At 57.6% G+C, this 26726-nt stretch overlaps 1 protein-coding gene across 13 annotated transcripts in view; it reads right to left on the bottom strand.

Moving 5' to 3' along the window:
• HSPG2 (heparan sulfate proteoglycan 2) overlaps positions 1-26726 on the bottom strand; it is a 98735-nt gene that overhangs the window by 41923 nt on the left and 30086 nt on the right. For 8 of the 13 annotated variants that reach the window (XM_072750847.1, XM_072750838.1, XM_072750840.1 and 5 more), the window contains exons 2-31: positions 23415-23550; positions 22796-22840; positions 16809-16918; positions 16656-16714; positions 16222-16382; positions 14524-14652; positions 14009-14269; positions 13776-13895; positions 11936-12067; positions 11637-11781; positions 11393-11544; positions 11154-11300; positions 8147-8310; positions 7493-7672; positions 7198-7394; positions 6955-7102; positions 6120-6247; positions 5348-5434; positions 5197-5255; positions 4951-5018; positions 3745-3906; positions 3460-3636; positions 3108-3287; positions 2872-2990; positions 2118-2229; positions 1829-1942; positions 1618-1745; positions 1170-1256; positions 661-710; positions 242-336 (exon numbers count right to left, since the gene is read on the bottom strand). In XM_072750847.1, coding sequence (XP_072606948.1) covers positions 242-336; positions 661-710; positions 1170-1256; positions 1618-1745; positions 1829-1942; positions 2118-2229; positions 2872-2990; positions 3108-3287; positions 3460-3636; positions 3745-3906; positions 4951-5018; positions 5197-5255; positions 5348-5434; positions 6120-6247; positions 6955-7102; positions 7198-7394; positions 7493-7672; positions 8147-8310; positions 11154-11300; positions 11393-11544; positions 11637-11781; positions 11936-12067; positions 13776-13895; positions 14009-14269; positions 14524-14652; positions 16222-16382; positions 16656-16714; positions 16809-16918; positions 22796-22840; positions 23415-23550 — 3852 coding nt within the window. The remainder of the gene's footprint in view (positions 1-241; positions 337-660; positions 711-1169; positions 1257-1617; positions 1746-1828; positions 1943-2117; positions 2230-2871; positions 2991-3107; positions 3288-3459; positions 3637-3744; positions 3907-4950; positions 5019-5196; positions 5256-5347; positions 5435-6119; positions 6248-6954; positions 7103-7197; positions 7395-7492; positions 7673-8146; positions 8311-11153; positions 11301-11392; positions 11545-11636; positions 11782-11935; positions 12068-13775; positions 13896-14008; positions 14270-14523; positions 14653-16221; positions 16383-16655; positions 16715-16808; positions 16919-22795; positions 22841-23414; positions 23551-26726) is intronic. The other 5 variants (XM_072750839.1, XM_072750844.1, XM_072750846.1 and 2 more) reach the window with 1 other exon arrangement.

Below are 26726 nucleotides of genomic sequence, written 5' to 3'. Positions count from 1 at the left end.
CCAGCCTCCCAGCCACTTCCCGCAGTTCTGGGGGAGCCCCTGCAGCCCCCGTGCCTAGGCCCCGCTCCCATCAGAGGCTTCCTGATTTCCCACCAGGCTCTGAACAGCGGGGCAGAGATGGGGCCTCAGGATAGGTGGTGGGGGCTCCGGGACGGCCCCAAGGGTACGGTGAGAGGGAATAGCAGGGCAGCCACCATGGCTGTGGTTCGGGGCCTCAGAGGCAGCAGGGGGTTGAGCTAACCTTGCAGTGGCATTGGCCAGCGGCGTCACACTGGCTGCTGACGCTGCCCTGGGGGTCACAGCCACAGCCGATAGGCTCTGGCAGTTGGCCGTCTCCTGAGGTAGAGGGAAGCCAGAGCTGGAAACCCAAACCGCCTCCACGCACCCTCACTTCCACCACCGTCTAGGCGTCTAACTCACCACCCAGGGAGGGAGTATTTATTTCTGACCACCTACCACACGTAGGCGTTATATCCATTCATAGCAGCCCTCTGGAGCCAGTGAGCTTTTTACTACACCCATTGTACAGATAAAGCAGCCGAGGCGAAGAAAGGTAAAGTCACTTGGTGCAGGTCGAAGGAGAACTGAGGCTCTGACCCAGATCCACCCCTGGGGGAGACAGGGGAGCCCAACCCCAAAGGCCTCCCCAACCCTACTCACTTTGGCATGGCTGGCCCTGGCTGGGGTTGCCATAGTAACCTGGGGCACACCTAGGGAGAAAGCATGGGGTGAAGGGAGGGCAGAGCCACGGAATCCTGGGGAGCCTGCTGTGAGCCCAGGACTGCCGGGGGCCCTTGTCGGACTCAGGCTGGAATCAGGCCTCTCGTGTGGGAAGGAATCAATCAGCCTAACTCGCCCATTTTACAGATAGGGAGATGGGGGGAGAAGGGCAGGGACAGGCCTGAGGCCACCGAGCCAGTGAGTGAGCATGATTGGGCCCTGAACCCAGGACCTTTTGTAGGAATGAAGGGTTTTCTGGGAAAGCCCTGGCCTGGCCAGAGTGGGGGTGGGGGCAAAGGCTGTAGGTGAACTGCAGGCTTAGATCTCTGAGGTTTTAGGTTCTCGGGGAGGGGAGCTGATTGTCCTCTGGGCACCTGAGTGAGGGGAGAGTGGGAGCTTCTGGGGCAGCCCCTCCTGCACACTCCCCACCTGCCCACCACCTGCCTCACCTCTCACAGTGACGCCCGCTGTGGCCTGGGGAGCATGCGTCACAGGTGGGGTGGCCGTCGGTATCCAGAAAGCAAGTATGGGTAGCCCTGATGTGGGGGGGGGACGACAAATTTCTAGTTAGAAGGCCAGCAGCCCTTCCTTTAGGACCAGGGGAGCAGGGAGACAAAGAGTGGGCAAGCGAACTATGTGCCAGGCCCTGTGCTAAGAGTCTTCATTCAGCTCTCACAGGGGTGGCCAAGCTGGGGTGTATCATTATCTCCATTTCACAGATGAGGAAGTTGAGGCCCAGAGACGGAAGCATATCTCACACAAAGTGACACAGGCCCCTGGTGGTGGCGAGGCCAGGATTTAACCACTGCCTCTCAGAAGGGACTGGGACGAAGGGAGTCTGGAAGGGGGCAGGGGATATTTCAGTAAAGGGCAGGTACAGGCAGGGGCTGGACGCACTGGCCACCAGCGGGGGCTCCATAGCATGGGCACGGCTGGCAGTCCTGCGGCGTCCCCCGCTGGGCATCTCCGTAGTATCCTGGCTGGCACTGCTCACACTGAGGGCCTTCCGTGTGGTGTTGGCAGCCCTGGAGGGGCAGAGCGTAGGTTGAGGCTGGGCCCCTGCAGGCCACAGATCCCTGAGGTCGGAAAGAAGGAGGGCAGGACTCACCTGGCAGGTACCTGTTTCAGGCTCACAGACCTCCGTGTGGCCATGGCAGCTGCAACGCTCACAGGTGCCCAGGTAGAGTCCGCTGGGCATGCGTGTGTAGCCTGTGTCACAGTCCTGGGGGCAAGAAGGTGGCAGTAGGAGGACCCTCCTTGGCAGGGCCCATTCAGGGCAGTGCCCACGGGGCTTGGGGCGGTGTGGGCCTGGGGATGACGGGAGAGCTAAAGGGGGAGGAGCCGGGAAGCACCAAGGAGGTGGCTGGCGCACAGGTGGGCAGGGCTGCAGGCCTCACCTGGCAGGATGGGCCACGGTACCCGGGTGGGCAGGTACACTGTTCCACTTCCAGCGCGGGGTCTTGGCCGGTGTCCTCAGGCACAGCCACGTCCATGCTGATACCAGAGACCCTGGGAATGACAAGACCCACTATGAACAAGCACACGTTCTGGGCCAGGCATCCCTGGAGCTCCACGTGTGATCATGTCGTTAATTCTCCCATCAGCCCTGCTGTGATATTGTGGGGCCCCGTCTGGCTCCCCAGCTGGGGGTCCATCCTCCAGCTGCTGTGAGGGCCGAGGCGAATGCCTTACACCTGCAACTTTCTCTCCGGGGACTGAGCTTTCCTTTCCTGGGCAGAACATACCACCCTGCTCACCCTGGGGGTGACAAGGACAGGGTGACCGAGCGTACAAAAGCCCCTTTGCTCTAAAGCAGCCGCCTGTGGGGTGAGGCTGAGGCTTGTCTTTATCTGAGACTGCTTCCTTGTCTGGCCGCTTCCCCTTCCTTCGTCCGTCTGTCCTTCCCTCCCCCTCCCTCCCACGTTCTCACTGAGTGGTGTGCTGCCGCAATCCTCATCTCAGCTTTGCTTCTAGGGAGCCTGACCAAACAGAGGCCCCATGATCTTGATTTTACAGATGGGGAAAATGAGGCACCAAAGACCACACAGCCTGCATGTGGGAGAGCTGGCAGTCTGGCCACACCACATCGCACTGCTTAGACTGGAACCGCTGGCCCCAGCCCCTCTGTCCTCCCGCCCTGGCCCCAGACACCTGCTCTCGGCCGGCCGCTGGCTGAAGGACGCCTGGATCAGGAGGGTGTCGATGCCCGCCAGGGCCATCAGCAGGTGCTCCCGTGTGGCCGGCTGCCCATCAGGCCGTTGCCATGCTTGCTGCCAAGGAAAGGACATGTGTGCTGTAAGCCCTGATGTCCTGAAATACTGACACCCCTGAGTGAGACAGGCAGGGCACCCTCCCCTCCCCAGCAAGGCTCCGGGAGTGTTGTTCACCTCCCGGAAGGGCACGGTGAAGGTGCTGGGCTGGCCGGGGCTGGGCTCCTGGGAAGTGTGATGCTCCAAGACGATGCCATTGCCCTGCAGTACAACCAGGGGCTGCCCGTGCAGGGGCGTGGAGCCAGGCTGGGGCCTCTGGGTCACTGTGAAGCGCAGCTCTCCTCCATAGGAGGTCACCTGGGACACAGGGTAGACATGCTCAGCTGAGGCCCCGCATCCAGCCATGCCCCTGCGCCAGCCACGTCTTCCACCTTTTCTCCGAAGGCACCGTAATACTCTTGCTTCCCGGCCTTTGCCTGTGCTGTGCCTGCTGCCCAGAATTCCTTTTCTCCCGTCAGCCCCTGCCCACCTTGTCCCCACGAAAGCGTGAGGGGAGGCTCCAGAAGTAGGGTCCGGTCAGGAGGCTGTGGAAGGAAGAGAAGACCAGCTCCCCAGGCAGGGGTGATGAGATGCCCTCGCTGGTGGTGTGGGTGCCTGCGGCGTTGGTCAGACTGAACTGCCCGGGCTCCTCAGAAGCCCCCTGCACCTGTGAGGGGGAGAGAGACCGGCACGGTGGCTGGGGGCTGGGACCGGCTCATGGTCCACCCTGGGGCTTGGGGATCCCAGTTGTCTCCCCTCCCACCCACGTGGGTACCTGGGCACGTCTCCAGGAGGAGCTGGTACACTGGCGACTGACGCCCATGCAGAAGCACTTGAGGCAGCCATCAGGGTTGCGGGTGCTCAGGTGGAAAGAGCCGGCGACACACTCATTGCACAGACGCCCCACCACGTTGTTCTGCAGGCACAGAGCTGGGAGCTGCAGGATGGCCCACGGGAGGGGCTGCCTGGAGCTTCCAGCTTAATCTGCCCACATTCTAGATGGGGACCCAAGGCCAGGAAAGCCACGGAAAGAGCACTTGTAAGCAGGGCTGCCACCATGGGAACAATTCCCAATTAATGGGAGCTTATGCAACCTATCTTTTTTCCCTTTTCTCTTTGGTGGGAGGCTCAGAGACACATGTAGATCTGAAATACAGTGGGACGCCTGGGTGGCTCAGTGGTTGTTGAGCATCTGCCTTTAGCTCATGACATGATTCTGGGGTCCTAGGATCGAGTCCCACATCGGGCTCCCTGCAGGAAGCCTGTATGTGTCTCTGCCTCTCTCTCTGTATCTCTTATGAATAAGTAAATAAATAAAATCTTAAAAAAAAAAAAAGATCTGAAGTACAGCAACTCAGTTAAAAGTTGCTGCTACTCTTTATGGAGTGTTTCACGCACTGTGCTGGCTACTGTTCATCCATCGTCTCATTAAAGTCTTCTCAGTACTTTGAGAAGTATATGACAGCTCCATGCTTCACATGAGAAAACGGAGGCCCAGGGATGGGAAATGATTTACACCAGGTCCCTCAGTTCACTAACCCACTTTGGGATTTAAGATGAGGAGTGCTTAACTCCAAAATCTGTCCAGTTCTTTTTTCCATTGACACTTTTAATGCAAATCATGTCCCGCCTCTGGGCCTCCGTTGCTCAACTGTAAATTGGGGCTGCTAATACCCATATGGTCACATCAGTGTGAGAATATAAAAAGCAAAGGTACAACAATACAGATACAACAGTCACGCTAAGAATGACTGGCAAAGGATCCAGGACTTCAACCCAGGTTACCTGACTCCCCAGCTGAGGCTCCTTCCTGAGGGCAGGCCACCTCGGTGAGGGTAAGACAAGCCGGCCAGGCCCAGCAGCCTCTGGCTAGGCCACCACCCACCAGTCAAGGAGCCATGGAGAAGGTGGAGCCTCCTTCCTCCCTCTCTCAGCTGTGCCCGCTGGAGGCCCCTGGGTGGTGGGGGGAGGGCATGCATACCTTACACTGGCAGGCCTCCCCAGAGGTCCCCACACTGCCTCGCTCGTCACAACGCACAATCTCCTGGTCTGGAAGCACAAAGTGGGTGTTGGCAAGGCAGGTGGGAATGGGATGAACCCAGTCTGGCCAGACAGGTGGCAGGATGGGATGGCTCCCCAAGGAATGAGGGGCTGGGGCTGGTCTCCAGGACTGGGGCCCAGTGGGCAGCCCAGGGAAGTGGTGAGGGACGGTGGCTGTGATACTCACTGGTGGGTTTGCACTTCCCGCCTGGCTGGATGGGGTTGCCCTGGTATCCAGGGGCACAGCTGGTGGAGAGAGGGAGGGTCGTCAGTGGTGCTTCCATGTCCCCACCCAGGACAGCACCTGCTTCCCCCAGTCCCCGCTGGCTCTCCCTCACCTCTCACAGCGGCGGCCTGTGTAGCCTGGGGCACACGCATCACACGTGGCCTGGCCATCTGTGTCCAGGAAGCAGGTGTCTGAGAATCTGTGGGTATCAAGTGGCAGGACATGGGGCAGGGCTGCAATGAGGGGCCAGGCCAGGGCTTACATTCCCACCTTGGGAAATGACTGTTGCCTACATGGCACAGTTTGCCATGAGACATGATGCCGTTTCTTTGCTCACCTCTTCCTTTTTTTTTTAAGATTAAAAATTTTTTTTAAATTTTATTTATTCATTCATGAGAGACACACAGAGAGAGGCAGAGATATAGGCAGAGGGAGAGGCAGGCTCCCCGCAGGGAGTCCAATGCAGGACTCAATCCTGGAACCCTGGGATCACGCCCTGGGCCAAAGGCAGATGCTCAGCCGCTGAGCCACCCAGGTGTCCCAAGATTTTAAAAATTTTTAAGTAATCTCTCCAACCCAATATGGGGCTCGAATGTACAACCCTGAGATCAAGAGTTGCATGCTCTACTGACTGAGCCAGCCAGGCACCCCTGCTCACCTATTCTTGCTCTGCAGCCTCATAGCAACGCTAGAAAGACAGATGGGTCCATTGTATGGGGAGGGAAGCTGAGGCCCAGAGAGGTCAAGAGGCACAGGACAATTTAGTGACCAGGTTAGGATTTGAACCTGCGTCTCCCACCTCCCTGCCCAGAGTATACCCTAGCCGCTGTACGACCCACTCCCCCCAACCTCTCCCGCCTCCCCAACCCCGAGCTGGGTCTGACCTGCGGGAGGCATCAATGTATGGGCAAGGGCAGGGCCGGCAGGCAGTGGCTGTGGCCTTTGTGGCGTCCCCGAAGAAGCCAGCCTTGCATTTGTTGCACTGTGGCCCCTCTGTGTTGTGCTGGCAATTCTGGGGGGAAGGGGAAGGAGTGGTTCAGGTCCCACAGAGCAGTCCCTCTGCCCCCAGTGTAGAGCCACACTGGATTCTGAGGGTGGCCCTTTGAGGCTGGCCCAGCCTCCTCCATCATGCTGGAACTACTCCCTAGCTCTGCAGACAGGGGAGCATCCAGCTGCATCCGGATGGAGAATTCGTCACCTCACACGGGCAGCCTGTGCCACAGAAGGTTCTAAATGCCTGCCTTACACTGACCTAAGCCCGCCTCCCTCTTCTAACCTGTACCCATTGGCCATTTCAGCCCTCCGGAATCGGTTTCTTCCCACCCTATGCAGCTCTTGAGGAACTGAAGATAGTAGTTTGCCCTGCTGGAGCCTTGTCTTCTGTCAACTTCATGATCCCAGCACCCTCTACTATTCCTTAGAAAGAGATATGATTTCCAGGCTTCTTCCCCTTAGGGCCGCCTTGCTAAGGACCATCCTTAACACAGTACTCTCCAGGACTGTTCTGGCCAGGGTGGAAGAGAGCAGGACCTTCACCTCCCTTATCTGGACGCTCTATCTCTGTTAATGCATCCAGAGGTCATGATAGTTTATCCAGCAGCCATGACAGTCATTCTAGAGGCTCATGCTAAGCTTATGGGCACCAAGAGACTTCAGCCTGGGTTTCCCACCCTGTCTGTGCCCTCTACCCCAGTCCAAGTGCCAACTGGCACTACTCACCAGGCAGTGGCCATACACAGGGTCACAAGAGCTGGCGTGCCCATTACAGTTGCAGCCTGAGCAGGTGCCCAGGTAGGGCCCGCCAGGCACCCGGGTGAAATGGGCATCACAGCTCTCACAGGATAAGCCGGCATAGCCAATGGGGCATCTGTGGAGGCAGGATGAAGACAGTGGTTACAGGAACCGTGAGCCTTGCTGTTTCTCCCCTCACCTTGCTGGGGACCCTGTGGTTCCGTCAGGCACCTGCACTCCTCCACACTGTGGGCCCGGCCGTGGCTGGTGGCGTGGGTGACGGTGGTGTCCATGGCAATGTCGCTCAGGCCCACGCTGGCCATCTTGGCATTGTACACGGTTTGGATGAGCACGGCCTCCAGGCTCTGCAGCACCTGCAACATCTCAGCCCGCTGTACCGGCCGGCCAGACTCGTGGACCCAGTGCTCCTGGAGACGAACAGAGGTGTGCGGAGGCGTCACACCTTAGCACTGCCCAGACCATAGCCCCTTCCCCCCACGGCCCAGAGAGCCCAGGCACCACCTACCTCAGAGAACTGAACCTGGCGCTGGTTCAGAGTGCCGGGCTGTGTGGGCACGTGCCCTCGGGAGAGAAGGCGAAACCCGGCGCCCACAAGAACCACATCCGGCCGCTGCACTGGCTCCAGCATGCCACGCGCCAGCTCATAGCGCACCTTGTAGCGCAGGAAGCCGCCGTAGGAATCCACCTGGCCGAGACAAGGCAGATCAGGGCAGGGAAGCTGGGGCACACCCCAAGCCTGCTCTGTGTCCACTTGGCCCTTCTCCGCCTTCCCTGTGTGCCTGGCACTCATGGCATGCCTGGCACAGGGCAGGGCCCAGGGAAGCAGAAATGGGTGGGACCTGGCTCTGCCTTTGGGGTACTCGGTCCAATGGGTAGTAGAATAAAAGGTGCGCAGGGAGGCCAGAGGAGGGGCACTGACCCCATCCCAGGTGTGGGGGAATGGTCCAGGAACCCTTCCTAAAGGCAGAGTCCACATTCCTTCTAACCTGAGGGTGGTGGCCAGGCATCCCGAATGAATGAGCCACTGCCCACCTTTCCCCCAGAGCTGAGTCTGTCCTGCTGCCTACCGGCTCCAGAGGGAGCGGAGCCCAGGGAGGTTCTGGGCATGTGAGGGGGGCTTGGCTCCTTCCCCACCCAGAGCAGCAGGCCGGTCGCTCACCTTATTGCCCAGGAACTGCTCAGGCAGAACCCAGAAAGAGTCATGCACCAGGAAGCGTCGAGACAGGTCGACCAGCTGGAACTCCTGCAGAGCAGGGTCAATCAGCAGCTGGGTGGAGGAGAGGGGTGGCATGCCGGGCTGTGCGGGCATCGTCACATTCACGCCTGCGGGCAGCAAGAGGGAGGGGTGAGCGCCGCAGCACGAGTGGACTGTTGACACCCACCTTGAGAGGTGGTCATCCAGAAAGACAGGAAAGTTCTGGGAGAAATATGATTGATTAAATATTTTATTTATTTATTTATTCATGAGGGACACACAGAGAGAGGCAGAGACACAGGCAGAGGGAGAAGCAGGCTCCCTGCAGGGACCCCGATGTGGGACTCGATCCCAGGCCTTTAGGATCACGCCCCAGGGCAAAGGCAGGCGCTAAACCACTGAGCCACCCAGAGATCCCAAGAAATCTGATTTAAAGAGAACTTTAGTGTCTCCCTCCCCCCCCCCCCCCCCAAAAAAAGCAGTGTTTTCCTTTCCTACGGTTTTGGAGCAGCATTTCCCAAAGCACACTCTGGGGAAAGTCAGTGCTGAAGAATGACAGCTGGGAACCATTTGGGAACCACAGAGTCAAAAGAAAGGTCAAGGGGATGCTTTGTAGCAGGACTTCTCAGAGCCTTTTGTTGGAGGACAGCTCCATGGACTGTCAGGGTTGGAATGGCCCTCAGGGGGCAGTAGAGAGCTGCCCAGGGCTCAAGAACAGAGGCCAAGTCCTGGTTCTACCACCCTTCAGCTGTGTGAGTCTGAACAAAGGCCTCAGTTTCTTTATCTGTAAAATGGAAGTAATACTGGCTTGCTTCAGTTTATTGCGAAGATAAAATGAGCAAATTGATATGAAGTGCTTCAAACAGAGTGTGACACAAAAGGAGTGTTCAAAAACAGCTGTCATGATGAGGGTCATCTAGCCCAACCGCCCCCACACCCCCATGAGTGTGCACATGTGCACTCACGCGTGCACACACACACACACACACACAGAGGACTTCTCTCTACAGCATGCTTCCAGGTCTCTAGGGCAGCACTAACCATCCAAGAAAATGTTTGTGAGGATGGACATGTCCTATACTTGCCTCTCCAATACGGTAGCCACTAGCCATATGTGGCTACCGGGTGCTCAAAATGTGGCTAGTGCAGCTGAGAAAGTGAATTAATTAATTTTTAAAAAGATTTATTAATTAATTTATTTGAGAGAGGGAGGGAAAGCCCGTGTGCACGGTGGGGAGGGGCAGGGGGAGAGGGAGAGAGAGAATCCAAACAGACTCCCTGCTGGGCATGGGGCCCGACATGGGGCTCGATCTCACAACCCTAGATCATGACCTGAGCCAAAACCAAGAGTCAGACACGTAACCACTTAACCGACTGCACCACCCAGGGGTGCAAGTTAATTAATTTTAATTTAAATACCCACGTGTTGCTAGTGACTGCCACACTGAAAAGCTCTAAGGGATGAGAGGCTCCTTACCTCCAAAGGCAGTCCCTTCCAACCCTGGACAGATTTGCCTCTTAGAAATTCCTTCCTTGTGCTAAGTCTACATCTGTGTGGTAACAGCTTCTCCCCTTCATCATAAATGTAAGCCCTGTAACCATGGAAGAGTCACACCCTCATCTGCAGGATGACCATACAGAGCCCCCAAGCCTGGGTCACGCTCCCCCAGGCCTGCCCTCCTCCCTTCCTTCCAGGATGTTTTTGGGTCCCCTGTGTCCTAGTCACCAACCATGTCCAGGCCACCTGCTCAGCCTGGAATCCCTGCCTACCCTGACCCCTGATCGTTCTGACTCCGATTAGACAGGCCTGGGTTCCAGCTCTAAACAGCCTCTGCAGAGAAGCCCCACAGTCTCTCGGAGGGCCTCAGGGTCCTCCTCTTAAAGGAGTAAAACCAACCCCGACCCTGCAAGGACCACCGGCTACACGATGGCTGTGTGTTGGGCCACAGTGCTGAGAGTTTACTATGGAGGCAGCTTGAGTCCCTTCCTTGCATCCTTTGTGATGCAGAAAGTGAGATGGGGTGCAGCTTGAAGAGAGGAGGAAACAGGAGCTGGGACTCGAACCCAGATTGGTGTCATGCCTGGGCCCCTGCCCTTCTGCCTTTCAGAGCCAGAGAGAACGGAGGTTTGAGGAAAGAGGCCTAGAGAAGCGAAGAGTCCCATAGACGGTAACTGGTGTAGCTGGAGGTCAGCCCCAGGCTAAGAAGATGCCAGAGCCTGGCTCTGGGGACACGGGCACCTCTCAGTCTCTTCGGGATGAGGATAATGAGGATGATGGCAAGGACACCAGGGGACGTATACTGGGCACCTACCATGGGCTGAGCACTATTCTGAGTGTTAACCCTTAAAGTCCCTACAACAACGTGGGACGTAGTTCTTCTTTTATCCACATTTCGTAGATGAGAAAAAGGAGACACAAGGCAGTAACTTGACCAAAGGCACACAGGCAGTAAGGGAGCACTGGGATTTACACCAGGAATCTGACTCCAGAGGCACCTGGATGGCTCAGGGGTTGAGCATCTGCCTTCGGCTCAGGTCGTGATCCCGGGGTCCTGGGATCAAATCTTGCATCAGACTCCCCGCAGGGAGCCTGCTTCTCCCTCTGCCTGTGTCTCTGCCTCTCTGTGTCTCTCATGAATAAATAAGTAAAATCCTTAAAAAAAAAAAAAAAAAAAAAAGGAATCTGGCTCCAGAGCCCATCCTCTTTGTAACCCAAGCAGGCAGACATCAAGTCTGGATTTGGTTTTTCCTAAAATGTTTGTTTCCCCCTGAAATGCTGTTCCTACAGGGCTCAGCCTTTCTTCAGCAACCCTATGGCCATCCTTGAACCTGACCCCATCCACCCCACGCATACTGCTCTCCCTTATCTGTCCCCTCCCTGAGCCCACTGGAACCTGGTTACCACCCCCCAATGCCACCCCACACCCCCGCCCACCACGGCGCCTGCCCAACTGTCCACCCATCAACGCACCCTTGAAGTCATCGGGCTGGTCAAAGCGCAGCCGGATCTGGTCTCGGAAGCGGCGGCTGCTCTGGCACACGTTGGTGACCCCAAAGCAGAAGCAGGGCAGGCAGGAGGCGCTGTGCTCCAGGTAGAAGTGCCCATCGGGGCAGGGCCCTGCCGGGTGGCACAGGAGTGTACAGCCGGTCACCAGCAGGCAGCCTTGGCTCCACCACCACGCCCAGGACCCATCTCTCCACCGGCCATACCTCGCTTTGGAATGAGCTCCAGGACACCGTCAGGAATGCCGAACACCATGCCCCGGGCATTCATGGCCTCACAGGTGTAGGCACCCTGGTCTGCCTCCTTCACGTCACGGATGGTCAGTGTGCCACGGCCCCCTTCGCTGGTCACTGTCACCCTGGAGAGCCCCGAGACAGAGGCGGGATCAGGTCGGGGCCACTGGCCCAGCGTCCCCCATACCCTAGGCCCTGCCCAGGCTTAGAACCATACCTGGGATGAGAGGGGATGTGGCCCCAGTTAAGCCTCCAGTTGATGATGGGGGTGGGGACGCCAATGGCCACACAGGTGAAGGTCACTGTCTGACCCCGGGAAACCTGGATGGACTCCTGGGGAGGGGTCACCACCTGGGGGGGCACTGGGGAAACCAGAGCAGGAGTGAGGGATGTGAAGGGCAAAAGGAAGAGGGGCAGATGAGGGGAGCAGGACTGAGACTCTGGACAGGGGTACTGGGACCCACCCCGGGCCCAGGGCCCACAGCTTGCAGCTCCCCAACCCCAGCCCCTACTCACTGCAGCCAAATTCATCACTGCGGTCGGGACAGTCGCTCTCCTCGTCACAGTGGAAGCTGGCCGGGATGCACGTGTTCGTGGAGACACAGCGGAACTGCGTGGGCCCGCACACATCCTCGGGGCGCTTGGCAGCTGGGGGACAGAGCCAGGCGGTGTGGGCAGCAGACACTGCCCTCCAGGAGGACCACCCAACTCCCAGGACACACAGCTGCCCTGATGAGACCCACCCACTGTCGCCACAACACTGCCCACTGTCACTGCCGGCCACTGAATGGCTCATCACATTACCCTGTGCCCCTCTCACTCCACCTGCATTCCCTAAAACAGGTATATACATCATGGTCACCAAGGTCTACCTGCACTCGGCGCCCTCAGAAACACAAGACCTCTGTCAAAGGCACAGGCCAAGTGGCCGGTATCCCTAGACACCAGGTAATGCCTGGTGCAGTTCTCTCTACCAGGAAGGCCTTGCAAGGGGCCTGTACCCCTCTGACTGGCCCAGGGGTGGCACCTGACCCAAGGCTACCACCAGTGGACCAGCCAGAGGTGGTCTGGCACCAGGGCTGGGCCCCAGCTGGGCATCTCTAGGAGATGACGACTGGCATTCTTCCTTGAGGAGATGGACTTTGAGACAGACACATGGACAAGGCCAGAGAAGGCCGAGCCTGAGGGGAGGCGACACACCCACAGGGAAGGAAGTGAGAGAGGCCAGGAGGCAGCCATCTATTGACCAGCTTGGGGCTTCTGGCCCAATACTCTATGAGTTCCCAAGGCCACTCAGCTTTCACATTCTCCGTCCTGCTCTGCCATCAATGACTTGGTCTCCTTTGCCTTTTCCCCAGCTGAGAACGGCTTTTCGACTAAAGCCCTAAATTACTCCTCTTCCCCAAGGGGATGTCTCATCAGGCAAGCTTAGCCAGAGGAAGGACAACCTAAAACCCTCGTCAGTTTGTGGCATGCTATTGCTTCCCTCCAGCACCAATACGGGACAGGGAAGGTGGAGGAAGGACTCGAGGACAGAAGGAAGGCCACCATGTACCCAGACATGGGACCCGGGATCACAGAGAAATAGTTTGAAGATCATCCTCAATCTCAGACTAATGATCCCCAGGGTTCCCTATGGGACAGGACACTCGAGATGCTACGCAATAGGGTGTCTGGCTCTCTGGCCTCACCCATTTAACTGTCAGAATGTCCTTAACGCTGGCTGAATGGATGGATGCCAGCTGGGCGGATGGGCAACAATCAGACGGTTGGTCAGACAGATGGATAGGAGAAAGGAAGGATGTGGGGTGGACGGGTGGACAGATGGAGGAAGAGCTGTGTGGACAGACAGCGGATGGACGGAGAGTTGGGTGAATGGATGGACGGACAGGTGAGCAATGGGTGACAGAATGGGGAGATGAGAAGAGCTGGGCAGATGCACGTGCAGAAACCCCAGAGCTAGCTCTACGTGAAGAAGCCCTACACCCCCGGGGAGAGGCTCTGACTCCCCCATCCGCCAGGAGTCACTTCACTAGCGGACACAGTGGTATCAAGCCCTCTCGGCCACTTGTCTGACCTTTACTCGAGCGTAAATAACAAAGAGAATGTTATCAATGGTGACAAAGTACAGAAAAGAAAAAGGAGACATTAGCCACGGACAGTCTGGCCACACTGATTTCTGCAAAGTTTAGCTCAGAGCCAAGAGCCCTCACTGCTGGGGTGAGAGAGCGGGGGCGGGGGGGAGCCTTCTAGTCTGTCCCCAGGGCCTCTGAACTCAGCCAGGGAGTGCAGACAGTCCCAGGGGCAGGGCCGGGGCAGGGGGGCTGGGTCCGGGGGGCCCCCCCAGCTCACTCACGGCAGTCCACCTCGTCGGTGCGGTCCTCACAGTCAAAGTCCCCATCACAGTGCCACAGCTTGAGGGCGCAGTGCCCGTTTCCACAGGGGAACTCATTGGGCTCACAGGGTGGGGTGGGGCCTAGGGGACGAGGCCAGGTTCAGCCAGCGGTCCTCTGCCCACCCCCTGGACGGCACCCCTGCCCCCTGCCCCCCTCCACCCCTGGCCAGCACCCCTGCCCTGCCAGTCCTCACCGCAGTCCAGCTCATCGCTGCCATCCTTACAGTCCTCCTGCCCATCACAGATGTAGTCTTTGGGGATGCAGTGTCCGCTGTGGCAGGTGGCCTCGTGAGGCCCACAGGGCAAAGGCCTGCTTGGACTGGGGAGCAGAAGCTGGGGAGTGGGGCTGCCTGGGAGCTGCCTTGTGGTGGTTGCCTCCGGCTGGGGCTCTACGGGTGGTGGTGGTGTCTCCACCAGGGCGGGGGGTATGGAGCTGAGCTCTGGGACCGGCTCCTCTGTGGACAGAGCCCCCCTGGTGTCAGCACAGGGTGGCAGTGTGTGGCTCCTCACCCCCCTGCTCTGCAGGCCCTCCCCGTCCCTCCCTGCCACACACGGTGCCCCCACCCTTCCCGTATCCCTGCCCACCTGCCTCAGAGCCCCCCCACCTCCACGAGACCCTCACGCTCCCGGTTGGCTTGGAGGCCTCATGCACCCTGGCCCTGCTTGGTGTTTGCAGGGCCACTTGTAGCCCTGGATGACAGCCCCTCACCACAGTTGAGCTCATCAGACATGTCCCTGCAGTCAGGCCTCCGGTCACAGCGATACTCCAGGGCCACGCACTCGTTGTGGCTGTGGCAGGCAAACTCAGCCTCGGTGCAGACTCTTGCGAACTGGGGCACTGTGGGAGTTGGAGGGGGTCAGAGGGGCAGGGGGCGGGGGGCGGATGGTGCGGGTGGTACGGGCACTGTGTGTGGCTGGGAGCAGGCTCTGGTGCCCCGTGTCTGGCTTTCCAGCAGATTTCAGCGAGGCAAAGAAGCACACAGTGGACACATCACAGCACACATGGGACATGGGACATGTGGCGGTGGCCTCACCCATCCCTTCCGCAAACCCCACACACCGTTAACAAGCCACACGCATGCAACCACCACATCACACACGTGCAGGCCACAGCCTGGCCCAGTGAGGATGAGGGAAAAGCAGAAGGGGCAGCTCGGCTCGAGCTCTGCCCAGCCATCTTGCCCTCATCCTTCCTTCTCCTCCATCCACGAACTTGTCCAGGTACCTGGCTGGGCCTAGCTCTGGCTTACACTCTCACCTGGTGTCACTGCGGCCGCCACGGCGGCCGGAGGGGGCGGGGGTGTCTGTGCTGGAAAGGAAGGTGTGATCAGCACCGTCCCCCCTGGGACCTGGGAGCCAGGGGCTGCAGGGCCGAGCCAGGCCCATCCCACCATCCCTAGCCAGGAAGGCTCCCTAAAGGGTGGGGAGAAGAGAGCTGGGCCCCCAGCAATCTTCAGATCTGAGGCTGGGGAATGCCAAAAAGAACAAATGATCTTCAGGTGCATTCACTGGGTTTTTATGTGCAGAATGAGAGGTGATAACTTCACTGTTTTGTTTTGTTTTGTTTTTGTTTTTTTTCTGATTGGCTACACCATGGTAGGGAAAGAGTCTGCTCAGTTCTGGGTTCCCCCAAGTCAGGGACGGTGATGTGCTGAAGGTTTCCCAGAGGGAGAGACTGGGATGGAGTCGGGCCTGAGAAGTGGAGCCCGTGGGGGAGTGAACAGAGCCTGTCTGGTCTGGGAGTCAAAGCAGGAGACGGCGTGCCAGGCCTTCGTCTCTGATAGCTGTGTGACTGCAGGCCAGTTTCTTGATGTCTCTGAGCCTGAGTTTCTCATCTCATCTCATCACAGGTTCTGGCAGGACTGGCACAGACATGGCATTTGGTGTAAGTTCTGGCTTTTCCAGAACTGGAAAATTGTGTGAATTGGGACAAGCCACTTGTCCTTCCTGGGCCTCAGTCCACTCATCTCTGCAACGGGAAGAATATCTACTTCATAGGGATGATGAAGGCTGAATGGGAGGCTGGATATAAGGCCCCCGCTGAGTGCCTAGCATACGGTCAGCACTCAGTAAACATCTGTTGGTTATTATCAAATGTAAGAGTGTTTGGATCTGAAAGTATTAGATGCAGAAAGGAATTATCACCTATTGTCAGTGTATAGAGGTCCAGAGAAAAAGAACAGAAATTGTGTCTAATTTGGCTCATGTTAGAGGAAACAGATGACACTCAACCCAAGCCAGGACTGCATAGAGACCCATGGAGCAGACTCATGGAGTAGTGAGCCCCCCGTCCCTAGTGGTATATAGGCCCCAAGCCAGAAGAGCCCGTGGTGGGGATGGACACTGGAAGGGGACCCGTACGAGTCTGAGAAACGAGGAAGCACTCCAGGCCCCAGGATGGGCTCACCTGTGCCCAGGCGACGGAACTGGAATCCCTGGGGGGAGGTGATGTAGGAGGCCACGGAGCCGCTGGAAATGACTGTGTGCAGCACCTCCTGAATCTGAGCCCCGTCCGCGTTCCCCTCAGAGCCCACATCCAGCTCCACAAAGACCCAGCCGTCCAGCTCCCTAGGGATGGGGACGGGGCAGGGGAGCAGGGTGAGGTAGATGCCTGCAGCCTCGGCTCCTCCCTCTGTCCCCAGCCTGAAGCTCAGGCCTGATCTCCTCCTTCCCTGTTCCTGGAAAGCCTGGACCCAAGCGGGGCTGTTTAAAGTCTAATTGTCTTCCCAAATTCCTGAACTTCCACTCCATGTGTCCCTCTCTTACTTCCCCTCCTTGTCACCTCCCTCCACAGCACCCCCCACCCCTGTCCCTCACCGGCCCCCAGGGGACCCTTCTCACTTGATGAACACCACACTGACAACCTGGTCTCCGGGAATCTTCAAGTACTCCGACTCGAGCTGGAGAGCGACACAGCCCCGTCAGCCTCCAGATACCTTCACCTCACCCCAGTCCCGGCCCCATGCTCGGGGATCCCGAGTCCCTTCACCTCACCGTGTCTACCACAGCCTCGGACACCTCCCGGAACTCCTCGGAGCCTGCATCCTCCAGCTGAGGACTGTAGTGGATGGAGCGAGTGAAGTTTACCAGGGCCCGGAAATAAACTGCAGAGAAGAGTGGGGTGTCACCGTGAGGGGTCCAGCCTGGTATGCGGTGGCTTCAGGCAGCTGGGCCAGTGGGTGGACATTCAGGGATGGTCTCTAGCGGCCTCTTGCCCAGGTTGACACCTGTGTGTCCACAGCCATGCCCAGCACTGCCCGTATGAGCACTTGTCGCGGCGGCCCTGGCAGACCTGCCCAGGATCAAAGCTGAGGCTCCCCACCCTTGAGTGAGGACCTTCAACCAACAGGGAAGCACCCTGAACCAGAAACTAAGCGATGATGCAGAAGAGACCCCCAGTGGCATGGAGGAAGCTGGACAAGAAAGGTTGGCTTCCAGAAGAGGCTGGCCTGCAATAGGGATCTTCCACAAATGACCGAGCCATGCCTCCCTCCTCTTCCCGGGCTGGTTCTAGTCATCCCTCAAGGCTCTGCTCAGCCATCACCTCCTCCGAGCAGACCACTTGAACTTCCCTCCTTCCTCAACCCTGCCTGGGCTAGAGACCCCTCCTCTGGATCCTCCAGCCCCTAGGCTTCTTCCCTCATCAGAGCACCTCCCACCCTGCACTGCATAGATCCCGCCTGGTTATACAGATTCTGGTGAAAACCATGGGTTCTGAGGTCAGCCACACCACAGGCACTGACCTCACCTCTCTGAGCTTCAGTTTTCTTCTCAGTTAAATGAGGATATTAATTACATTTATCACACTGGGCAGCTGCAGGGAACAAATGACACCGCACCTGCATGCACCATCTCCCCGTGCACTTAGAGATGCGGCATCTGGCACAGAGCAAGAGCTAGAGAATCAGATGCTGGTGTCACCTTTCTCTTCTGCGAGACTGTAAACCCGATGAGAGCAACTCTGGTCCTCATTCACCCTACATCCCAGAGGTAGTGCAGTGCTTGGCCAGGTTGGTGTCTAATAAGTGACGGCTGAATGAATTCTTACCAGATTGGTGTGAGCGTATACATAACCACTGATTCTATATAAGATGTTTTATCCACATTAAATCTCATAAGGTTCATGAGTTCATATAGCAGTTATAAATTCGAGTCGATCTGAGCTGCAAACGAGTCATACACATACACATGCATGCACAAGCGCGCACATGCAGGGCTTAGAACCTGGGCTAAGAACCTGGGCCTGGCATGGAGTAGATGCTGAATCAACGTGTATCCTATGCTTATGGAATACATAGACTAGTATGTACGTGTGCATGTCCATCCACATAGACACACACACAGTTACTCGAGCACCTATAATATGCAAGATTTTTTATGCATTAAATCTTTTTTTTTTAATTTTTATTTATTTATGATAGTCACACAGAGAGAGAGAGAGAGAGGCAGAGACACAGGCAGAGGGAGAAGCAGGCTCCATGCACCAGGAGCCGGACGTGGGATTCGATCCCCGGTCTCCAGGATCGCGCCCTGGGCCAAAGGCAGGCGCTAAACCGCTGCGCCACCCAGAGATCCCTGCATTAAATCTTATTCAGGGCACCTGGGGGGCTCAGTGGTTGAGCGTCTGCCTTTGGCTCAGGTGGTGATTCTGGGGTCCTGGAATCGAGTCCCACATCAGGCTCCCTGCAGGGAGCCTGCTTCTCCCTCTGCTTGTTTCTCTGCCTCTCTCTGTGTTTCTCTCATGAATAAATAAATAAATAAAATCTTGAAAAATGAATTTAGGTGTAAATTATCAATGCCAAAGCAATGAGTTACAAATGTCTAAATATGTGTAAGTGCTTAGAACAGGGCCTGGCACATAGTAGGTGCCGTATAACATGAGCTTTCACTATATGAGAAGCAGTGTAGCTTAGTGGTTAAAAGTTTAGCTACTAGAGTAAAATCCCTACTTCTAGCCCCGTGACCTCATGCGAGGTACTCAACCTCCCTGAGCCTCGGTGTCAAATGGGGATAATAGCAGTGCCCACCCCAGAGGGTTCTCTTAAGGACTGAATAAGTTAAGAAATGTAAAGTACTTATAACAGGGCCAAGTGCATACTAGGGGCAGCCTGGGTTAGCTTTAGTGATGGTCTCTGGTCTTTACAACAAACCCGAGGGATGAATTTGGTTTTATTACCTCTCATCTGAGAGAGGCATTTATTATAACAAATCTTTAACAAGTCTATGTTTTGTTTTGTTTTTTTTTAATATTTCATTCATTCATTCATGAGAGACACAGAGAGAGGGAGAGGCAGAGACACCAGCGGAGTGAGGAGCAGGCTCCATGCAGGGAGCCCAACACTGGACTCGATCCTGGGTCTCCAGGATCACGCCCTGGGCCGAAGGTGCCGCTAAACCGCTGAGCCACCCAGGCTGCCCTAACAAGTCTATGTTGAGGGCCTACTACATTCTAGGTGGTGTTCTCAGGGCAGAGAATATGGCAATGAACTGTCCCATTCCTGTCCCCACAGAGATCACTTTCTAGGGGGGAGCAAGGAAATAAATGAACGAAGAATACATGGACCAGGGGGAGAGAGTCAGGGCTGTGGGAGAGGCCTGCTGGGGTAGGGGTAGGTTGCTCTTCCCCAGGGTGGCCAGGGAAGGACTCTCCTCAAATAGGATCCTCAAAGGAAGAGAGTGAGCCATGGAGAAGCATCTGGAAAAAGAGCATCTTCTGGACAGAGGGAACAGCAGCTGCAAAGTCCCTGAGGCAGAAGCGGGCTCAGAGAGGTGACCAATGACAGGGTGAGGCTGGTAAAGCAGGGAGCGGTACCGGCTGGGCCGGACTACAAGGCCAGTCCCCCTTCCACTTCATTCTGGCAGGCCCGCAGGTGCACACGCCCCCGAGCAAGGACCCTCTCCCTCTGTGGCTTGGGCTAAGCAACCCCTGGGGTGTCGGGATGAGGCAGGAGTGGACTCCTACATTGAGAGAGGGTGCTTGTGACGGCAGCGCTGCCTGGGCTGGAACACAGGGACAGTGCTGGGCTGGGCTCCTGGGTGCCGGGTGGGTGGGGCTCTGTGGGCTGGAGCGTGGAGACCGTGAGCTCGGCCACAGAGGCCCCTTGTGAGCAGGCACAGAGGCCCATTGAGAGTCCCCCACCCCAGCCCCTGGCCTCAGCCCCGTGGCCCAGCGCGGGCGAGGAGGCCGGGCCTCTGCCCAGGAATGTGCCCGCTCCTGGGGGAGGGGGCTGGGGCTCCACAAAGCCCCTTTCTCCTAGGCCCTGGGAAGGGCTCGGACCCTGCAGCCTGACCCCACCCCGGCCTTCTCCCAGACCCAGGGTAGGTCAGGGCGAGCACCCTCCCTCTTCTACCCTGAACTGTCTCCCTGCGGCCAGTGTCTGAGGCTTAGGGCAGAAGGTAAAGCCCTATCTATTCCAAGAACCAGCCCCTGGGGCAGAGGGTACTGCAAGTGAGTGAAGCTCCCTGGGGTGGGTGTGCTCTCTGGGTGCCTACCCTGGCCAGTCCTCTCCCTGCTGGCCTTCATCTTGACCCCATCCAGACAGCTCACTTGAAGCCAGAGGCTGGAGGGACAGGAGGCCGGAGCTGTCTGCGCCCAGGTGGGTGTGGGAAACACACACCTGACTCTGCCCAACCCTGGAGCAGAGCGGACCATCCCACCTACTCCCTGCTCAACAGAACTCCACCCCACACCCATGCCCCCCGAGCCTCAGCCCCAGGAGCCCCTGGGATCCTTGGGTGGGCCCAGCATCAGCCAGTCCTGAGGTGGGTACAAGTCACCTGCAGCCTCTAGGGCCTTGTTCCCTGAGGGATTGTTGCACTCATCCCTGAAGTGGGGGGACACCCAGGGTCCTGGCCCACTGTGCGTAGACTTGGATACCCAGATGGAGCCTGGCTGTGTCCTGGGCAGGGGCCGGCAGGGCCCCCAGACTCAAAAAGAAAGTGCCACGGAGCCTTGCGTGTGACAAAGTAGAGGCTGGGGAGAAAGGGGAGAGGGAGAAAGGACAGACAGGGAGAGCGGGGAGAGGGAACTGGGAGGGAGACAGAGGGAGCCCCCCACCTAGGCCGCTTGGCCTCACTTACTGGGAGGAGACTCCTCACCAGCCATAGGACGGTAGCCCCGGGCCTGCAGGCCACAGAGAGAGTGGCCAGGAGGAACAGCAAGGCACGTAGAGGGTCCCCCAAGCAAGAGACACAGAGTTTAGACAAAGGAGAGAGACCTGGACCAAGGCAGGGGAGGGGGAGGAGGGGAGCACGAGAGACCAGACAGGTATCAGAGCAGGCCAGGCAAGAGATGCAAAGAAATTGGGTGAAAGGAGGTGGGCAGGGGTCCCAGAGATGGAGAGTCAGGCCCAGGGGCTGTCCATCAGGTTGGGGTATCTGCACACAAATCGCAGGGTAGTGGGACTGGGCTGGGGTGGAGGCTGTAGGAGCCACAGCCCTGCCCGAGGGGAGGGTGGCACCATCTCAGCGCCTGGACTCCAGGGTGTGGGCTGCATCTCCGTCAGGATGGCCCTTGCTGGCCAGCACAGAGAGGGCACAGCTATGGGGCAAGACTGAAGTGGGCACACCAACACTCCGGGTGCCTCCAGGCCTCAGCCTCGGCCCAGCTGCCTGGACCTGCCCCAAGGGCGGCAGGTCGGTGCCAGGGCCGGGCCTGGAAGGTCTGAGACTCCGTGTCTTCCCACGGATAGGCTCCACTCACAAGCACAGGCCTCTGCCCTGCCAGCAGGCCCTGCCCAGCTGCTGCTCCCCATTCCCCGCCCTCCCCTCCTCTGCCCCTCCTGCCCTCACAGCTGCATCTCACGGGGGAGGTGGGCTGGCAAAGACTCCTCAGAGAGGGCCGGCTGCCACGGTAGACAGCCTCAGAGGAAAGGCCATAGACATTTCCAAATGGACAGTATGGACTGGACCAGGGCCTCAGCAGGAGGCAGCTCTCCCACCCTCCCCCTGCCCCGCCCCCGATCCTGCAGCCCTGGAAGGACCTCCGTGTGGAAAAGCTTCAGGCGGGACCTGAGCCCCAGAGGCTGGGAGGTCACAGTCAGGACCAGGACACCTGAGGGCAACCCTCCTGTCTGCACTTGCCCAGGCAGGACACTGCCCTCTGGCAGGTGGATGCCCCTGATGCATCAGTCAAAGGGGGGTGACTCCATCTCTGGGGAGGCGCAGGTCCACCACTGTGGGCGGCACCAGACACAGCGCGGATGCCCAGTGGCCCCCCTGAGCTGAGCTCCACCCTTGGCCCAGACCACAGAGTGCTCAGCGCTGGCTTCCAGAGAAGGCATATGGAGCTGCTGGGCTTTGTCACCCGTAGTTCACTCTCTACTGGGGTGGGAAGAAGCGGGGACTCTGAGTCCCAGCACTGGCCTGGCTGCTGCTCCAACGTGCAGAGTGCTGGCAGGGCAAGCAGCTGATGGAAGCCTGATTCTTTTCTCTCCACCAAGCACAGCTCCCTTCCCCAACCCAGGAACCCTTGGCTTCCCAGCAGGTGACCCAACCTAATGGCAGGGTCCTTTCTGGGTCCAGGGCGAGGCTACCTCCATCCCTTGCCAGCTCTGTTGGCCTGTGCCAATGTCCTAAGCTGAAGAGCACTTCTACCTGCCCACCCCTGCCTGGGGTCCCCAGCTCTGCATCCCCAAGAAGGGCTCTAGGGAAGGACTTTATATTGAGCTGCCCTGGGAGATGAGAATTTTGCTTTGAATGCTGAGGGTCTGGCTTCCAGTACCTATTACAACTGGGCATTTCCGGCCTGCTGCCCTATGCCTTGTCCCCGTGGCAAAGTCACAGAGCCCGGCCATCCCCTACCTTGCAGGGACCTGCCAACCAGGCCACAAGACTGTCACTCAGGGAGTATGAGACCACCTGCATGGCAGGTCTTCGAAGCCCTTGAGGCCCTCAGCCCTGGTGATAGGACCTCTGTGGGGGGAAGACCTCTGGGGCTTCTGCAGGGGTGAGGAGGGGGGCCTGTGCCCTCAGCAACTTACCCATCTGAAAGTCCCCGCTGCCCAGGTCTCCACTCCCCAGGCCATCTGCAAGCAGAAGAGAGATTTAGGCAGCAATCAGTATTTGTTGAGTATCTACTGGGAGTTGGGTGCTATTCGGGGCACCTGGCACATGGTGGGCAAGGCCATAAAGCAGAGAACTGTTGCCTCCTCCCAAGCCTAAGGAGGCTGGTTTGTAAAAGACAGCTCGGAAGCCTCCATTGGAGAGGGTGTGGGCCAAGGCCACACACTCTAGGGACTTGACCGTCTGCCCTTGGTGGGGCAGGAGGGGCCCGGTCACACTGGCCACCAGGTGAGGCCAGGACGGGGTGCAGAAAGGGGCAGTAACTGTCCCCTACCGTGCCTTGTCTGCCATCTCCCGGACGTCGGTCCTAACCACCTGTGCTATGAGGACACAGCAGTGGCAGAGGAGTGGTCAGCATCCCAGGGTCACATGGGTTGCAAACAGAGGATCTTGGAGTCATTGGGACCACGGCCTAGGATGGCCATCTCTTGAGGCATCCCCTGGGGCAAGCTTCCTGGAGCCTCTTTAAGGACCAGTGGGAAGAATCCTATACCCCCTTACCTCTTCCACTCCCTACTACCAGAACCCTCTGCTCACCTCCAGAGGCATCGTCCGCCAGCAAGTCCTCGTCATCAGAGAGGTCTGAGTAGCTCCAGCCAGCCCGGCCCACTGTGACTGTCTCTGCATCCTCGGGCAGAGACAAGCCATCATACGCCCGCAGCCCGTGGGTCACCTGTGGGAGTTCACACAGCCGATGGTCACAATCTCCAGCCCCTTGCCCAAACCAGGACCCCTCCCCTCACTACAAGGGGGACCCAGAGTCCCACCCCAAATCCCTGTAGTGGTTAAGTCAGATGTGGTCTGGCTAAGAGAGTCAGGCTGGGGCTGAACCACTATTTTTGACTCCATTTCCCCAAAGCCCCATTAGCCCCTGGAGGCCTCAGAGACCAACCCTGCAAATTCACGGAGTCTGAATGAATCCTCAAATGAACAGAGAATAAAATTAAAATCACTTTGGTAAATGATGACAGACTTCTCTTCCTCTGGAGAAGGCAAAGGTTGTCCAAGACATGAGGCAGTATCTACTCACTATCATACGGGGACATGGGCAGGTACAGGGTGACCTGGGCCAGCAAAGATTGGGGGACACAGGGCAGGAAGGGCAGCCAGGATCAGCATGGACAGGGTGAGTCCACCAAAGCTGCTGTCTCTAATGACAGCTTCCCACCGGGCCATCTTGGCCACCCCTCTCTGCCTTTGTCTGGCTTCCAAAGCTCCAAGCCACAGGAAATACATTCCAGCCATGTTGGACAACTAGCTCTGGCACTTGTGGCCACACTGACAAGCTCATCTGTGCACACAGCAGAGGGGGTGGAGCCCAGGAGCTGGCCTGGATGGGGGCAGGACAGGCGTGGTGTCAACTCTGCATGACCTCGGGCTGATGCTGAGCCCAGCACAAGTTCCACCCCAGTCTCCCACTCCACAGAGGGCCTGCTGAGACCCCGCACCCTGCAGGCCAGGGCAGAAGGGCCCCAGTGGCCAGGTCGGGGGATGGGTGGTGAACACCTCCCTCCCCTTCGACAAGATCAAGATGTTTCCAAAGGAGTTTTATCAGATAACCCAGAGGAAAACACCAACCCGGGGGAACCCCGGGGAACCGAGGGAACCCCAGAGCCCCTAAGCACAGTGCGCATGGATTTGCTGTGGCCCCGTAGTGCACGTCCAGCCCCAGATAACCTGGCCTGCGTGTCTCAGGCCCTGCCCTGGCCTCAGCCCTCTCTGGGGAGCCCAGCCCAGCCAGAAGGAAACGGTCTCGCTTTTGAAAACCAGACCCAGCCCTCCCTGGCTAGACAAGGTGATGGCAGCAGGAAAGAGGCCCAAGGAGGAGAAGAAAAACAATGAGACGGCCAGTCTCTCCCCCTCGCTACACCGCCCAGCTTCACCCAGTCCACAACCCTGGGAGCCTCTGGCCATTTCTCGTGCCAGTCCCTCCACTGGAATGCCCTTCCTCCCTTTGTTTTTCTGGCTAAATCACCCTCCAAAACTCAGCTAAGTGTCACCTCTTCTAACTGCTCAGGAAAAAAAAGGCACAAGTTACTGATATTCACAGCGACACGGCTGAGGTTCAATCACACACGATGAGTGAAAGACGCCAGACACAGAAGGCTGCATACTGTGTGACCCCACTGATACGAAACTCTGGGGTGTGGCATGGGACAGTGTTCGACAGTGACAGAAATGTCACTAGTTGCCTGGGACCAGGGATAGGGTAGGCTGACCCGGCAGGGACACCAGAGAACCTCTTGGAGTGACAGTTCCCTGGGTATATACATGTCATGATTGAACTGTAAACTTAAAATGGGTACATTTTATTGCATGTGATTTGCACCTCAAGAAAGAGGACTAAAAAGAAAATCTAAATTAAATTAAATTAAATTAAATTAAATTAAATTAAAAAAGAAAGACAATGTTCTCTGGGGGACCTTCTCCTGACCCTTGGCCGTCACAGTGCCCTCTGTGCCCAGGCTGGGTTCTGGGCACTCCTGGGTCCACACTCTAATCACCTGTATCTCCACTAGAGTGGAAGCATCCTAAAGGCAGGGATGGTGATTAAGTCACCTCTACCCTCTCAGCAACCCATGTTCAATAAGTACTTGAATGAATGAATTGAGTGAATGGTCAAAAATGCTATCACCCATATAATCTAGCTGCTTCCTGAACTCGATTTGCTTTGCAGGTACCACCTGCCCCTCCATAGTCTACATGCCACCTCCCTTCTTAGGCTGGGAGCTCCGGGGGCAGGGACTGGCTGCCATTTGGTCACCTTTGTGTCTGCAGGGCTACCAAGCCAAGGTCTGCATTGCCTGCAACTTACCCCCTGCCGTGGCCTAATGCCCCTTCCCCTCCCATCCATGGGCAAACCCCCCTTCCTGTTCCTTTTCCTTCCCCACCCTCTCTCTGCACAAAGGCAAAGGCCCACCCCACTCCTAAGTGGCCAGTGGACTTCTGGGCCATGCCCACTGGGTCTGTATCCAGGCGAGAACTTTAGGCTCCCCAGGAGCTGATGAGAAATACGGATTCCTGGGTCCCTCTCATCCAGGTGGGAGGGATGCAGTGGCATGTGCTCAGAGAACTCTGACACTTGCTAGCTAAGAACCACAAGATCAGTCCCTAAGAGGGGTTCTACTCTCTTCCCTGCTGCAGGTAGAGGGCAATGTTTCCACTGGGTGGGAGGGAGTTCCAGAGCAGGCCCTGAGTGACCTAAGGAAAGTGCGAGGCTAAGACTGGCAGAGGGGCACAACATAGGGGCTGATGGGGTTAGAGGGGCAGGCTTGCATCCTCCCAACCTGCGGAGGCTCTCCTCTGTGTCACTGCCACTCCCTCCTCCTCCCCGTGCAAGCCAGGCCATGGGGCATAGAGATTCCCAGCACCCCCTAGACACGGATGTCTGGAAAGGAAAACTCTGGTGGTGAGTAAGGTCCAGAGAGCTTCTCCCAGGCCTGGAGCCGGTGGGGGGAGGTGGTGGTGTTGGGACTGGACAGGAAATAGCAAAGTGAGACTCAACTTGGAAAAAATGTCAGGAACACACATCTGCAGTGAGAAGGGTGGGAGAATCCAGAGCACGTCGGCCCGGATAGAAGACCTCCCACCCCAGGGGCTCCAGGGAATGGGCCCTTCCACATGCCAGCCTGCCCTTGCTTACAGCCCCCTCCCCACGGCCCAAGGCCCTGGGGTCAGATCAGGGCCTGTAGCGAGGGCCAACCCAGCAAGGGCAGAGACTTCGTTTGTGAAAAGCTGAAGATCAAAAGGTTCTAGCAGCTGTATTTCACATCTGGGAGGGGAGATGGAGCCAGACCGGAAAGAGGCTCCCAGAAAGAGCCCAAAGGAGCCTGAGACTTGACCATAGAA

Source organism: Vulpes vulpes, chromosome 2 (assembly GCF_048418805.1).
Source record: "Vulpes vulpes isolate BD-2025 chromosome 2, VulVul3, whole genome shotgun sequence".
NCBI classification, from domain to species: domain Eukaryota; kingdom Metazoa; phylum Chordata; class Mammalia; order Carnivora; family Canidae; genus Vulpes; species Vulpes vulpes.
Note: the sequence above shows the minus strand (reverse complement) of the source record. Positions and strands in the feature narration are given on the sequence as shown.